Genomic DNA, 15,866 nt, shown 5'->3' with positions numbered 1-15,866 from the left:
CGAGATCCTCGAGTGCATCCTACGGCGAGTTCCACGAGAGAGCATAAGGGAAAATGGACCGTTTCAGGTTTCTCTGCTTTTACATTCGCACTCCCCTCTGGACAGAAAGCGAATGTTGTTTAATTTTATTTCTCGTCCCCTTGATATCTTCCAAAGCTCTAGTCTCTTTGTTTATATCGGATGTTAGTTCGTAGCGTTCTATTTTCAACATACAACTTCAACTTTCAAGCCTTTTGCCTTTACTTCACTTCCGCATTTCCTCCGGTTTAATTTTGTCTATGTCTCATTAGGTACAATTTTTATTGATATTTGAACTTAGAAACTGCGTATTTGTATCCGATTGTTTATATCACGTTCAATATTTGTATTTATTTATTTTATTTGGCTGTTTTCTTGCTTCTACTTTAGGAACTTCACATCTGTTGGTGCATGGAATGGTTGATTATTGTCTGTAAATTTCTGTCTTGTCATTATCAATGACTGTTCTTTGTTCTTTTTTTCTTCTGATTACTTTTTAAAATACGTCCTGAACACGTGCTACTCATTGATTTTGTTGTCTATGACACCCCTTTCAATTTTGATTCCAGTTTTTGTAATTCCGTTCTTTTTCACCTTGTATCGCAGTATGCGAACTTCTATGCATTTTTAATTCTTATTTGTGCTGCAATATCAAGACCACAGATTGTTCCCGCGCGCGTTAAATTTATTGATTGCTTGGTTGAACGCGAGCGCAGTAAGACTGCAACAGGCCTGTTAGACGCCAAAACAGGTTTGCCACTCCACCTTTCAATGCCACGAGTGCCTATGAGGTTTCGTTGTTTACTGCACTAAGACTGTAGAGCAAGCTTTGCTTTTAATCTTTGTTAATCTTAGGAATTAATTTGTGGAGAAAAATGAGAATACTGCTCGGCGCTGCAAACTACACTGAAGTACTCTGTTGTAAACTGTGCTCAATAAAATGGAAAGTTGAGCTAGTTGATACATTCTTTGAACCGCATATTAGGATTCCGAAAAGGCAGTGGTGGAGAGGTGGAAAATGAAAGCTTCAAGACTGCTCTTCCTGGCTGCCCAGAATGAAAGAAAGAAAAAGAGAAGGAAGGAAGGAAGAAAGAGTGATAGAAGAGCGGAAAGAAAAAAAGAAAGTGAGAAGGAAAGAAAGACAGAAAGAAAGGAAGAAAACGAAAGGAAGGAAGGAAGGAAAGAAAGAAAGAAAAAGAAAATAAGAGAGAGTGACAGAAGATCGAAAATAAAGAATGATGGGGTGAGAATACATGTGTACCTGCTCCTGACACCTGTATATGTTCTTTTTTTCGCCTCAGTACCCTTCGCATGTTTCCCAAACCTTCCGTGTTTCTTCATTCTGCCTTCGTCTTTGCTGTCACGCACCATTCTTCACCTGAGGCTATCTGTCCTCATCCTTCTGCATGCGCCCCACGTTGTGTCGCTGTTCTTCGTTTGGCCGTTCTTAAGCATTTTCTGGACTTAGGCTATTCATGCTTCCTGCATTTTTGGCTCCTGGCGTTCGTTTTCGGCTTCCAACGGTTGTCAAGATTGCAAACACCTCGAGCCTTTTCGTGCAATTTCGCCGTTCTGAGCAGAGCAGCTGAAGGACATTTCAGAGTGCAGCGGTAAATTTAGCTGACCGCTTTCAAATATTTCTTTACATGTAAAAAACAAAATTCCCTCCAGCCAGAGGCGAATTCTGTCGAAAATGCGTGCACGCGATAGACCGACAGGTTGAATTATAGGCATTCCTGCAGAACTGGAGAGAAGAGAAGGCGTGTTTGAAACAGGAATAATAATTTCGTAGTGTAACCTTGATTTATTCATTAGAAAAAGTATCCTATTAACACACGTTCAGAAGGGAATTGCGGGCTAAAGTATATGTTTTATTTATTTCTCTGTTCTTGCTGTTATAACTGTACACCGTGAAATCTCCGTCGTTAATTGCTCGGGCATTGCCGTATTATGCCTTCATGCAAAACTTCCCCTTTCATCGGCTCCTAAACACTATACCGAAGATTTGGAGCGGCGGAGCAGTATTGCTTGGAGGTGGAGACTGGATTATCGAACCCTATGCAATGCGTGGCGTGTAACCGCTATATGACTCGTATTAACGAAATGTGTATACTTGGGGTGTCTGGATTTGCATGTTGTCCGTTTTCAGTTAACCTGCGTTGTTATCGTTGTCCCTACTTTCGAGATTATTTCAGCGTAGCAACACAGTCAGCATCGAAAAGAAATATACCCTGTATAGTTCGAAATTTTTTTTGGCTTAAACGACAGGTAGCCCTCAAACTTCGGCCGAGCTGTTTCGTTCGCCCCTAAGTAAAAGCAGTATAGTAAAAGCAATATAAAGTAAAAGCAGTATCCTAAGTTAAAGCAGTGCTTTAACCTACAGTCATTGTAAATATGCTTTATTTTTCGTATTAGTGCCCCTTTTAGGCCAATTGATAATTTAAACAGCGCGAACAGGAAGACACAGGACAAGATAAAAGGAAGCCACAAAACAAGCGCTGACTCACAACTCAGTATAAGTCTTTACTCCAAGGCCCAGATAAAAACAAATATGACAAAAACGAAGCCATCACGTGAAACAAACCCTGGGTTCACCTGCTACACAAAAAGTCACTCAACCAACTCGCCCAACAAAGTACCTTTTTAAGCTGTTCAATGTAGAGTTATAAATATTCGATTTAATCGAATCCGTGGAGTGCATAGAGGTTATCCTCAGAGGCGTCTTAGCCTGATTACGTTAAAGGCCCCCTTCTCCAAGTGATGTGTACGCGCACTGACTTTCCTCGGGTTGCCTGACATCACGTTATCATATGACATGGATGATTTGGCAGGAGCTGCCAACTCGACGTCTCCTTTCAGATGGAATTTCTAGCGGAAGCGCATCCACCACGACCCTTCAGTTCCTTTCCTGGCCTAGTAGCGTTAGACTCCCCAGGCACTCTCTCACGCCTTTCCTAAGCGGGGCTTCTTACTACTGTATTCCCTAAAAAGATAAAAGATACTGTATGCCCTTTACTGTATACATACTGTAGGGCATACAGTATAAAAGATATTGTATGCCCTTTAAAAGATAAAAGTGGGACCAGTTAATATATTAGTGTATAAGGGAGTTACAAAGTGCAAGTACGAGAACGATGATAAGCCAGTGGAGTCGTGGACGAGAGACATTTAACACAGGCGGCACAACTATAGGCCTAGTATTGCTATTGTGTTCACAATGTCCGGCCTTCATAGGACCAGTGCATTTCCAACATGGCACCAATATTCAGCAAATGTATTGGGCTACCCGAGAAGCTGTTTCCGCATACCATTAAAGTAGGAGCTTAGGCATGTCCCAAAACATTTTTCTATGACCGAAAAATAAAGATAGAGGGCAAAAGGGGAGCAAAACATGCGTACCTGCAACGAAGAGCTCCACACCGGACTCTGTGGCTGTCACTGCAGCATAGGAAGTGACGTTGTCTCGGTAGGTAACATTGCAGATGTAACTTCCGCTGTCTTCTCGCTTCAGTCGGTTGAGAAGGAGCGCCGGCGGGTCACTGAGGAGGGAGAAGAATGCCCTGCCCGACCACGACGGCTGCTTCCAGTGGGTGCCATCCACCAGAGTGGAGGTTGCCTCTAGTGAAATGGTGGCAGGAGGCAGGTCCAGTACCTCCAAGGCGTACACCTTCATCACTTGCAAGTGGTGTGGCCGATCACTGTGTCTGCTGAAGCCATCAGAGGTGATGTGGAACCAAACTGCAGATGTCGCCTTCCTTGATGTGTCGATTGGGCAGGGAAGCGACGTCTGCTTGCCTTCCAACACGCTCAGGTGAATGAAGCTGGGGGCGCTTCCATCATCTGTAACCGAAAAGAAGTTCGGACTTCGTTTCCTGAAGCGCTCAGAATATTTTCAAAGTCTGACGAGAGCGGGAACCAAAGTATTTGAAGAATGTCGCCAGTGATGTCAATTAATATCCTTCGCTTTCCTGTGATATTGTGTGTCTGTACTATGAAGGAGAAAATTGAAATTTCCTATTTTATTAGATATGCACTCCATGACTAAATGTGACGTGCTTCATGAAATTTGGGTTATATTTACGACATTATGTTGCTATAATCATGATTTATTGTTCACTAAACCTACTTATGATGAAAGTTTAGTCTTTTTGGCGAATATGGCACTATCAGTGTCGTAGGTAATACGAATCACGAAGAAAAAAATGATAGAGAAAGAAATCTAGAATATGTGTTTGCTCAGAGCAGCGCTTATTGAGATGAAATAAAGATCACGTATGTGCATACGTACGTAAACCTGGTTGTAATGAACAAAAGCACCCACCGCGATGACTCAGTGGTTAAGGTTATCGGCTACTGACCCCGAGTACCCGTTTTCTAACCTTCTTCACTTAGGCGTTTGTTTCTTCTTTTTAGTGCGGATCGACTACAGAAGGATTAGCTAGATCACAACTACCGCTCTAATAATGTTAGCTTGAAGCAAAGTGCATAGGTATTCATTCTGTTATTCCCATATTATCATCATATCCCGTTATCGCGTGGTAGGTGCTTTTACCCGGTAAGCTGGTTGCCCTTCAACGTTGCCCACGCTACACAGAGTTTATTCTAAGCCATTCATTGCACACAGTGATCGGCAATGTGCACTGACGCTTTACCTTGCAAAACCTTGCAAAACCAAGAAAGATGTAAAAAAAAAACCCATCACGTTATGTCTGCATATTAGAATTACGTTTCCCCGAGCCCTGGCCCCAATATATCCGAAAGTGGAAAAATTCAAAGGACACTTGAACTTCGCTGTGAGAGTCGATGCGATAGTGCAATTAACCCCGTCTTTTCTCTCCGTAAACGTCCGACATTGACGAACTCATACAGAGTTTGGCAAAGGGGGAAAGGAAAGCTAAGTATATCGGTCTCGATACTAGGTGGGCGCTTGCAGTTAAGATTGACGGCATACGACTGTAACTACATATGTGGTCGCGGTTCTAATCCTTATCGCAAATTAGTCTCCAACTTCACAAAAAGTTGGATGATAAATTGTGGCAAAATGGTATGACGTCATCCAGAACGCTGGACAAAGAACAGTTGCGTCACAATTTGGATTTGAAATCATGTGCGTCTTTTTTACCGCACATTTTTTTTTTTCAGTACAATTATGGTGGGCTACAACAATCTGTTTCAACGAAATAGCTGGGCACGCTATAAATGCGGAGCTTGATATTTAAGCCACCTCATGATGAACAATAACGCGCCAAAACCACATGTACCTCGTTATACTTCCTTAGTTCTCCTGGTTTCAGGAGGCATTGGCTGCGCCGCGAACTCCCATACTGTTTGGTTCCCTTGTAAAATAGTCTATATTTGAGTCATCCATACGGAATGGGTCTACAAATCGGCATGGCGCACTAGTTGGTTTTCATTAATGCCACCCTTTCTTGCTTTCGCTATTCGTTTCGTTGCCTAGAATTACAGAGAGAAATGATCAAACACTAAACAATAAAGAAGCCTCCATAGACCCACCGAATAATTATATTAAGAGTCTTTAAGTCGCCACGCGCAATGTGATCTTACTGTGATTTATCGCCGCTATGGTGACAGATGGGCAAGAAAAAAAAAAAAAGAAAGATCAGCCCTTTACAGCATATTTGAATCACTCCTGCAAGCGGATCGCACACACCTTTTTGCCCATTGTCAAATACCCCCGCATGGCTTTATTACTGGTACATTCGGGTGCATATAGACGTGAAACAGAAGGTATAAAATAAACATACTTCGTCATAAACATGTTCACACTATTTTACTGGTACTGAAATCAAATTTTCAAAAATTACATTACGTTATTAGCTCAATCGATATTTCACAAGCCTAAGACCTCTCTATTGTTTCGGGTCTTTAAATTTGACAACTGACAGTTAACATGGTTTAATCTTCTGAGCTGTTAGGGACACAGGCCGCGTTAACATTTTAATTTATATGCACTCGAAGTTCTTTCAACAATGATCCCAATAGCACACGCGGCGTCGCATGCAGTGTTGAGGACTGCTTTCGACAATACATGACCTTGACCTGTAATATTCTAGACTGCTTTCATTAGTTGCATGACTAATGGTTACATGTATGCTAATTCCAATACCGAGGCGTGAGTCATCACCGACCTCGTATAACTCTTGTCTCTTCCTTTCTGAGTTCACGTTTATGTAACTAACATCTTGTTCCTTACAACGTTTTGCCTCTCTACGGGCAGAACAACTTGTAATAGTACCAGCCCCTTTTACACGAGTAGACACATTTGAAAGCTTCAAATTGGCCTCTGTCCAATGGGTATCTTTAAAATTTCAAGCTCATGCCGCACACTGCCTCCCAGCAGATTTCTTTATGATAGGAACTAGAATAACGATAACGCAAGCTCGTGTCCACCAGCCCTCAGGCTGAGTCTGCTATCGCGCCAGCGATGTTAGGCTTGCAGACCGCTTCAGGTCTCGGCCGGACATTTTCCCGGCAGTAAACCGGCGGTCGCACCTCGTTTTAACGCGCGCTTACCATATAAGCTGCCTCTGTTGTTGTAATGATGGCCGTATACCCAATGTTAAACAGCTGATCGTAATCACCCTCGCACGTCGGCCAGAACCGAGTGAGCGTACAGCATCCCAGGTGTTGTGTGCAAGCGTGAGTGATGCTGGTACATCGACAGAGATTATCAAAAGCATGCAAGGAGAAATTTTACTCCAACGAGTTTCATTTGACAACGCACGTTGCTAAATACACGCATGTGCGTCACGCAGCGAACAGCTCGCCGTGCTCTCGGATGGTCGCGTATTTGTTGACCAAAAGGACAGTGAGTTTGATCGAAGTTAATCTACCCTTATGCTATACTGCTAGCATCACTAAGATTGCTACTCCCTTGATTTCTGTAAATCAATTGCAAGCGGGAGAGGATATAAATACGTTACGCTCAACTGCACCCTGTTGCCCATCGGCTTGAAGTGCAGCGGCAAATGCACACATTGTCTCGAACACGCGTCAGTTGACTGAAAGTTTTGTCTTTTTTTTTTTTTGTCGCGGCAGCTGGCATCTACTTTAATAGAAATTTATCTGCATACCACGCCTGCCTCTTAAAGGGAATGAACACATAAATGAAAGGCGATACAATCTATCATTTGACGCCAGCACCGATTGTTCTACGTGTGGGTGCTGAGAAAATGTTCTCAGTGATCAATCAACAAAATGGTGGAGGTGCACGCTATAAATCTTCTGATTGACATGTTGCAATTTTTAAAGCATATTCACATTCTCACAGCGCCGTAAACATGAAAGCCCACGAGCTTGTATTGTCGGTTTCGCGTTACAACATGAGAGAATGCGCGCATGTGAGGGTGGTGGCAGCTGCACTCTGCGCCCGGTCGTGAGGAAGCCCTCGAGCACCACCCCAATTCCAGCCAGGGAAAAACCAGGGACACGTCAGCCGAGACATGCTTTTAAAGAAGAACCACATGACTGTTTGAATAAGTGACCATTTCTGCGTGTGAGTGGCTAAACGAGAACCACACATACCCAGGCGCAAAAACGGAAGAAATTGAGCGCCCCTATCAAACCAGGCAGTTGTAGGCGGCACAAATGATCTGCGGTGTAGAGCAGAGTAAACGAGCAGCTGCGCTACGCTGCAGAATAAAGAAATCTTTAGACAAAACACCGCGCAGGTAGGGCGCAAAGAATGGACCGCACCCGTCACAGCATCACACAGCACTCTGCCTAATTTGCATGTAAACAGAAGGGCCACCACTTCGTCGTCTGCTACCTGCCCGCGCGCTGCCAAATCACATTGTCCTTTCGAGTACTGGAGTGAGCAGCCAGACTCCGCCCGGCCTGAGAATAATGAACACTCTCTCGACAGACACCGCAAGTATGCACAGCAACGGGAGAAAAACGAATGCATTGTTCGGCGCTGTGGCAGTCCGCGGCAGCCTGAAGTGGATAATCGAAGAGGCCCAGCGTTGACAAAGCAGCGTCCTCGAAGTTTGGCTTCCATTTTCCAGCCTCTCTAACGAAACCATTGTTCTTCAAATACGGTGGTTTCTATAGGTAGCGAACTTTTTTTCATTAAGCACTAACTTATACTGCTTGTTCAGTCCAAAAGCCGTCGTCATAGTAGTCGACACACCGTGTGTCGGAAATGATCGAAGACTGAGTAAAAAAAGTTGTATCATAGTAATTTGTGGTTTACTGAGATATGATTGATCCGTGCGTGTGATTGGCTATGGCGAGTTAATGAAATCCTTGTAATTATTTTACTAATGAAAGAAATCAAAAATTGAAAATTTGAAAAAGGGGTCCAAATGTGTCAAAATGGCCAGAATGAAATGCCAGCGCTTAATGATGTTAATTTAAAATTAATGTGTGTAATTGACCTATTTATGCAAATAATTAAAGGCAAAATGCCGTAAAAGGGTTTCAAACTGCTCAGAAAGGAAAGGCAAAGTGTGTTGATGTTAAGTATCGGCGTGTCAAAAATTAAAAATAAAAAATAAAAATGAAAACCAGCATCAGTGCGCGTGAAGCCTCATTGTGTCATACCTTTAATGGCGGAGCTTAACCCCGTAATAATTTTTTTCCCTGTCATGGGTTCCTTGAACAACTGCGCCATGCCTTTAACTACTAAAGGCCCTGCATTCACCAGTGCTGAAAAAAGAAAGGAGTTTTGAACGGGAAAGTTTTTTGGATTCTGCAGAGTTGGCTCTTGGGCCGCCAGCATTAAGTAACTTCACCCAATTCTCTGTAGAGGCAGTGCTCAAAAAATGGCCGAAATGGTAAAATGACCATTCCAAGGCTCTTTTATGCGGCTTGCAGCTTGCGTTTCGTAACTCGCATGCAACGCTCCTAACACTGTGTCTTGTCTCTAACAGGCATCGCAACGAAAAGTCTGTATTTCGTATTCGATATCAATGTACGTGTAAAGTATGTCTTTACTGTAATCTAGCAGCGAGCGCGTCCACACGTGATAACCGGAAAGTGAGGTTCCGGAAAAACATTTATTTGACAGATGTTGAGAATCCCAATTTGCAAACCTGCACCTTAATAATATATGTTTGACTATACAGTTATATTTTGCACATAAAACTGTATAATTGATCCACCATATTTCCAATAGACCACAACAAACAGTGAAAGCAGAACAACTTTGAAAAGTGATCGTGTTCCTTACTCTACGCACAGGCCTCCTCGGTCTGACAAAAAATTGTATGCACATATGCGTTGATGTTACGCGGCGAAGGCAGGAAAGGCGGTACCAGCCTCTCATTGTATAGATACCGTGTACCATGAACCTACCCAAAGTGATTACAGGAGTTCGGGAAACAAAATCACTACGTGTACACAAACTGCGCATTGCTTGATGTTCTAATTTATAGAACAAACCTAAAAGTTGTGCCTCAGTACTTTTCCCCGTTTTTTTTTTGCTACGTTCTCAAAATGTGAAGGTTATAATTTCACACGATTGCGTTAAGCTCCCATGTCGAATAAAACCTGACATCGAGTTTGCCGTCTTTGTCGCTGCGTCGCGAAAAACATGAGTGGTCAGTAGGGTCATGATTTTGGGGTCGTCGGAGCTGATGCGGGATGTTCCAATGCACCGAAAATCCTGCGTAAAACACGGCCTTACCAATGGAATGAATAAGCTTAAAACCTGACATGTAGTTCGGAATGCTTCTATACAAAGCCCCGTCTCCACTTAAACTTTTTGGCAAAGTCTCTGTCACAATGAAATGCAAAGAAGCGCATCGAAGAAAACATCTTTGTCATTCCAGGAAACTGTGCGCCACTCTTAAGCATCATAGCAGCATCTAACCTGGGACCTGTCCAAATTACATACCTAGTTGATGACCATACAGCTGGCAAGCCAATCGTGGAAACATAAAAAAAGATAAGCAAATTCTCCTCTTTATGGACAACACTGTCCCACCTGTTGCGTAACCACACAGGAGTATCCCGTTTACCTTGCGAGAAGTCACAGAAAAAGACCTTGAACGTCTCCTGTCGGAAGACATCATTGAGCCAGCGATAGAAACTACAACGTGGGCGTTCCCTGTGGTTATTATGCCTAAACCACATCAGCATGATGAAATTCGAATGTGCATTGACGTGCGTATTGTGAACACTGCCATACAACGTGAAATGAACCACATTTATGTCCAACAGCAGATGACATCATTATTGCCTTAAGTAGAGCAACACTATTCTCCAACCTTGACCTGAAGAATGGATATCATCAGTTGGAATTTGACACTGCTTCGAGACAGCTCCCAACGTTCTCAACACATGTTTGCTCGTTTCGCTACAAACGTCTAAATATGTCATCAGCAGTGGAGCCGAAATCTTTGGGAACACCGTCCGTTAAGTGCTCAGTGGCATTCCCAATTTATTGAATATTAGTGATGAGATAGCATTCTCGTCTTTGGTCTAACAAAACAGGAGCATGACGCATTCTTGGAAGCAATTCTGCAGTGATTCTAAGAAGCTGAATTGACACTCAAAGGAGAGCAATGTCACTTTCATCAAAGAGAACTGAATTTATTTGGATTCATTTTTCACCTGATGGCGTTTGTTCTGATCCCAAGAAAATTGCAGCCTTCTTATGAATCAAAACACCGGAGTCCCCACAAGGAGTGAAGAGCTTGCTAAGAAGGATCAACTACTCGGGCAGATTTCTGGAAAATCTTGCTGTCCTCGCGCAACCTTTACGTGAACTGACATTGAATGATGCTGCATGGGAATGGACAGAAATAGAACAGAATGCCTTTTAGTGCTTAAAAAAAACCATGTCCCACACCTCCCTGCTTGCTTACGTTGACCCATCCAAAACCGACAGTACCGGTGGTAGATGCAAGTCACTAGTTGAAAGCCGCTACTCCCAAATAGAACAAGAGGTGCTCTCAGCTCTATGGGCTATGAAACACTTTCGTCTTTATCTTCCTGGAGTTCACTTTTGCTATTTGATCACAAGCCATTAGTGAGCATACTGGGAAAGCCGAGATCATCACCCGCCCGCCCGCATCGAGCGCCCATCTCTGCGCCTTCAGCAGTACAAGTTTGGCGTACAGCATGCCGAAGAAAATAGTAATCCTTTCGATTACCTTTCGAGACATGCAGTTCTAGAGATGAAAGTGCATTCTGGAATCGGCAAGGAGCCAGATGAGTATGTTAGCTTTCTTTAGCGCCACAGCATTACAAAGGCCTTCTCGATTCAAGAAGTCGCTGACGAAAATAAACAGATCAAAAGCTACTAAAAGAGCTATCCACCACCCTACATTGAATAGCTGGAAGTCAGCTGAACTAAAGCCATTTGCATCAATAAAGACGAACAGACAACAATGCCTGATGGCATAATCCTTCGTGGAACGCACTAGTTCTTCCCACGAGCCTACAAAAGCAAGCTGGGCTGCTCGCTCACAAATTTCATCAAGGGATCGTCAAAACAAAAAATGGTGAGAGAAAAGGTATGGTTTCGAGGCATGGACAACTTTGTAAGCACTTTGATGAAAAGCTGTCTACCTTGCCAAGCAGCTGTTCCTCAAGCTATGCAAGAACCACCTGCCATCACTGAACCATCCAATGGTCTCTGGGAAGAAGTGACGTTTGTGGTCCTTTCCCGGACGAAAAATACGTTATGGTGGTAATAAATGACTTCTCATGATAACCAGCGGTACAAGTCATACACTCCACAAGTGCGACCACTATGATCCCTTCGCTACGACTTTTTCGCCAGTTCGGAATACCGTGGTAAAAACTGACAACGGGCCACCATTCCAATGCAGGGAGTTTTCTTCATCCTCAAAAGGGTTGAGACTGCGGCGCCATCGGATCACACCTTTATGGCCTCAAGCTAATGGCGAACATGAAAGGTTCGTGAGAGCATTGAAGGAGCATGTACACTCGAGTCAGCTTGAGAACACTGGTTGAGAACACTTTTCTGATGTCCTACAAGTTTTAAATAGAGCTGAAAACATGAAAATCACCGCATGAACTACTGTTTGGCAGACCAATGAGAAATCATCACCGCTACACTGAAGCTCCTTCAGAAACAAAAGACTTAACAGGGTTGAAAACAATCGTGCTCGAAAAAAAGGCGTACAACAAATGTCACGCTTATGCACACATGTATACTCAACCTCATCGCTTCTTTATTGGTCAATGAGTATAGTGCAAGCAATACAAGCATGGCAAGTTCTCTTCATACTATCATCCAAATCCTTACACTATTGTCAGCATTCATGGATCACAAATTAAAGCATCGAGAGCAAAATAAAGTAATAACGCGCAGCTCAAGCTTCTTGAAAGACTCCTCCGGCCTCATTCAAGCACCAGCCAGAACACCACAACCACTTGACTGTGACGGCATACATACACCACCTACTGTGGAAAGCCGCACCTTAGTGCCACATCCTGCATGTTCCACCTGCATTGCACCAGAGTTGTCCAGATAATTGGCGCTACCCAAAGAGAAAGAGATAAACCTCTCAGTCACCTTTGTGACTTCTTCACCTGATTGTGACTGTCGACTTATTCATACGCTATGTGCAGTGAACTGTTTTCTGCTTCGTTTCTCAAATCATTGTGTGTTCATTCATTCAACGCTTTCCCAAGGAGGGTAATGCAGCGTTTATAACCCAAATGTAGCCAAATGTAAATATTCGGTTGACAAATGTAAACGGCAACCAAATATGGCGGTTCACTCGACAAGCGCGCTTCAGTGGAGTCTCACCCACTCAATAAATCTAACCCTATCCTAACCCACAGCAACACCACAACTACTCGCCTGCTCCAACCTGATAGCCCTGAAGGCGATGGTCGGACAAGCAGTATCGTCACCGGAAGCCACTGGGGTCTAATACTAGGGACTCCACCCAGTGCTTGTGAAGGGAAAGGCACCAAGCCTGACCCCTAAGCAACCTCTATGTAACTCCCTCTTTTCAGAGGCAATAAATGTTTTTACCACCATAACCAACCCCGCTCGAAGGCGTTCACTCCATACACTGCGTGTCTTTTGTTTTGTGAACGCGGAAGCAGCCCAGAGCACCACTTGCAGCTCCCATCGCACCCTTAATGCGGCAAATGAGTTTGCTTCTTCGAGAGTAATAAATGAACGAAATTAATTACCGAAGACTCGTCATTTCTATCCCATAACTGTTTTTGTTGCGAAGGCAACACTACGACAGCCAAAGCAAGACTTCGGGGGGAGCCGCAGCTACGTTCTGAAGAGGCGTAGCTACGAGAAGAAGAAGACGAAGAAAACGAGTCGACAAAGAAGATGACGACGAAGAAGAAGATGAAGAAGAAGGAGAAGAAGAATACGAAGAGGAAGAAGCACGCTCGGCCACCCGCAGCTAATGCTTTCGCTCGATACTCAGTTCAGCAGCGTTGAAGCCTTCTCTCTTTTATAAAATGTTTGGGATACACAATCCATTTTTCTTCGTGATGGGCATGGAGCGAGAATTCTTCGGCTTAGGCCAGGTTTAATGAAGAACAAACAGTGCACACATTTTTTTTTTGTTTTCATGGAATGTATGACATCAGAGAATTTTTTTGTTCATCGACTCCTGTGTGCGCCCTCTCTAAGGGTTACAGTTTAATAAACAAACAACAATGTCTCAGTAAACAGTCCCCTTTCAAACACACACACACACAGACACACACACAGACACACACACACACACACACAGACACACACACACACACACACAGACACACACACACACACACACACACACACACACACACACACACACACACACACACACACACACACACACACACACACACACACACACACACACACACACACACACACACACACACACACACACACACACACACACACACACACACACACACACACACACACACACACACACACACACACACACACACACACACACACACACACACACACACACACACACACACACACACACACACACACACACACACACACACACACACACACACACACACACACACACACACACACACACACACACACACACACACACACACACACACACACACACACACACACACACACACACACACACACACACACACACACACACACACACACACACACACACACACACATTTCTTGCCGAACAGAGAGCAGCCTTCCTCTTAAAAGATAACCTTTACTTTCTTAGTATATAGCGACCGCTTAAACGACCAAAGTTTTATTTCAGATTAATAGAATCGTGCCAGATAATGAAATGTTTCAATGACTGGAGCAAGTGTCGCTCTGCTATGTAGGTATAAGTTTAAACTTACATTCGTAGCACATTTCCAAGTGCTCGCGTATTTAAAGCATTTAGCTTTAAGAAGCAGTCGTTTGTAGCTCACATGGAACGATTTTAGCCCTTGAGCGAGAGGAATCATTCTGATACGCGTTAGGCCTACTTATGTGACAGACCGCTCGACCGCCCTTGTGGGTTATACTGCAGTCTAGAGCTGAGGCTAATCCCTTGCAGCAGTGCAAATACCCGGTCGTTGCCATCATATCTGCACTCAAGACATTTCATACACGGACAAGATCAGAAGATACTATGCCCACTTTTCTCTCGAGTAATATCTTGTATAATATAATATCTACGAAAAGGGAATAATGAGTTCAAGTAAGCCAAGCAAAATTTAGAAATAACGTCATCAATAAAAGTAATTTAAGACCAGCATGTGCCTTCCTCATAAAGAGTAGTGTATTCTGTGCTGCAGGCTTCAAAGGTCACGAAACGTTTAAGCTGAAGGTCTCGATTTCCATGCGAGTTCATATGATTGCAATAAACAAATATATTGTAAAACAAGTATTCGGCTCTGATATGTTCAGCGCCTGAAGCTGAAGACGACGACGACAAGCATGTTCAACGCGCGTGACTGTCAGGAAAGAAAACGACGAGGAAGCTCGCTTCGACGCTCGTGCGTGTGCTGACACAAGTCTCATGACTGATCGCAGAACGTTCTATTGACTGTTGACGACGCATCACCCTGTTCAAGGTCTTCTACAACAATATATTAATCGAAAGATGATTCAATGGACGCGGGATCGAATCCCGGCCTCGGCGGCCGCTCTTCGGTGGAGGCGGAAAGTAAGGCGCCAGTGTGCTGTGCGATGTCAGTGCACGTTAAAGAACCTTAGGTGGTCGAAATTTCCGGAGTCCTCCACTACGGCGTCTCTCATAGCCTGAGTTGCTTTGGGACGTTAAAGCCCAAAAACCAAACCAAACCAAAGATATTTGAAGAAAATGGACGACCTTTCTGATGTCTATTTGCCTCTGTGACATCTGGGATCTTTAAGAACAGAACTTTGCTTTTGCTGACTCAAAGGCGACGAAGCAGGTAAAATAAGTGTGACTCAAGATAACTACGGGAAGTTTGCAGCTTGATCAGCCAATACGGAAGGCGAAACTATATACGCACTAAACATAAATCGTCACTGATCCGCTTTTCCATCTTAATCATCAGCGTCAGTCAAGAGGAAAAACGAAAACACAAGAGGTCAATCTCAAAAATGACTGGCCTGAGTATAATGGGTTTCTTTGGTCCATGATAACATCTGAATTTCAAATCTGACAGCCTAGAAAATTATTCAGTGTATGAGAAAAGAGCAGCACTAATCTTGCAACGCCGTCCTGATAAAGAATCCTTGCCTGCAGCTTTAATCACCGCCTGGAACGCGTTGCAAAGAAAAGCGAGTACCAGGTTGGCCGCATTTGCTGCCCATTTTACATTCGACTGTTAGTGATTGGACGGACACATGAATTAAATGGAAACTCTTGTTAATAATGCTTCCTGTATAACACTCGAGATATGAAATATAAAAA

At 43.6% G+C, this 15,866-nt stretch overlaps 1 protein-coding gene across 1 annotated transcript in view; it reads right to left on the bottom strand.

Moving 5' to 3' along the window:
• Positions 1 to 15,866, bottom strand: part of LOC146179127 (uncharacterized) — a 166,319-nt gene that overhangs the window by 52,430 nt on the left and 98,023 nt on the right. Inside the window, exon 3 of the mRNA XM_084580119.1 lies at positions 3,418 to 3,858. Coding sequence (XP_084436245.1) covers positions 3,418 to 3,858 — 441 coding nt within the window. The remainder of the gene's footprint in view (positions 1 to 3,417; positions 3,859 to 15,866) is intronic.

This window comes from Amblyomma maculatum, chromosome 9 (genome assembly GCF_055883805.1).
Source record: "Amblyomma maculatum isolate TAMU_Amacu chromosome 9, ASM5588380v1, whole genome shotgun sequence".
In the NCBI taxonomy this organism is placed as follows: Eukaryota; Metazoa; Arthropoda; class Arachnida; order Ixodida; family Ixodidae; genus Amblyomma; species Amblyomma maculatum.
The sequence above is the reverse complement of the archived record's forward strand: the minus strand, read 5'-3'. Positions and strand labels throughout refer to the sequence as shown.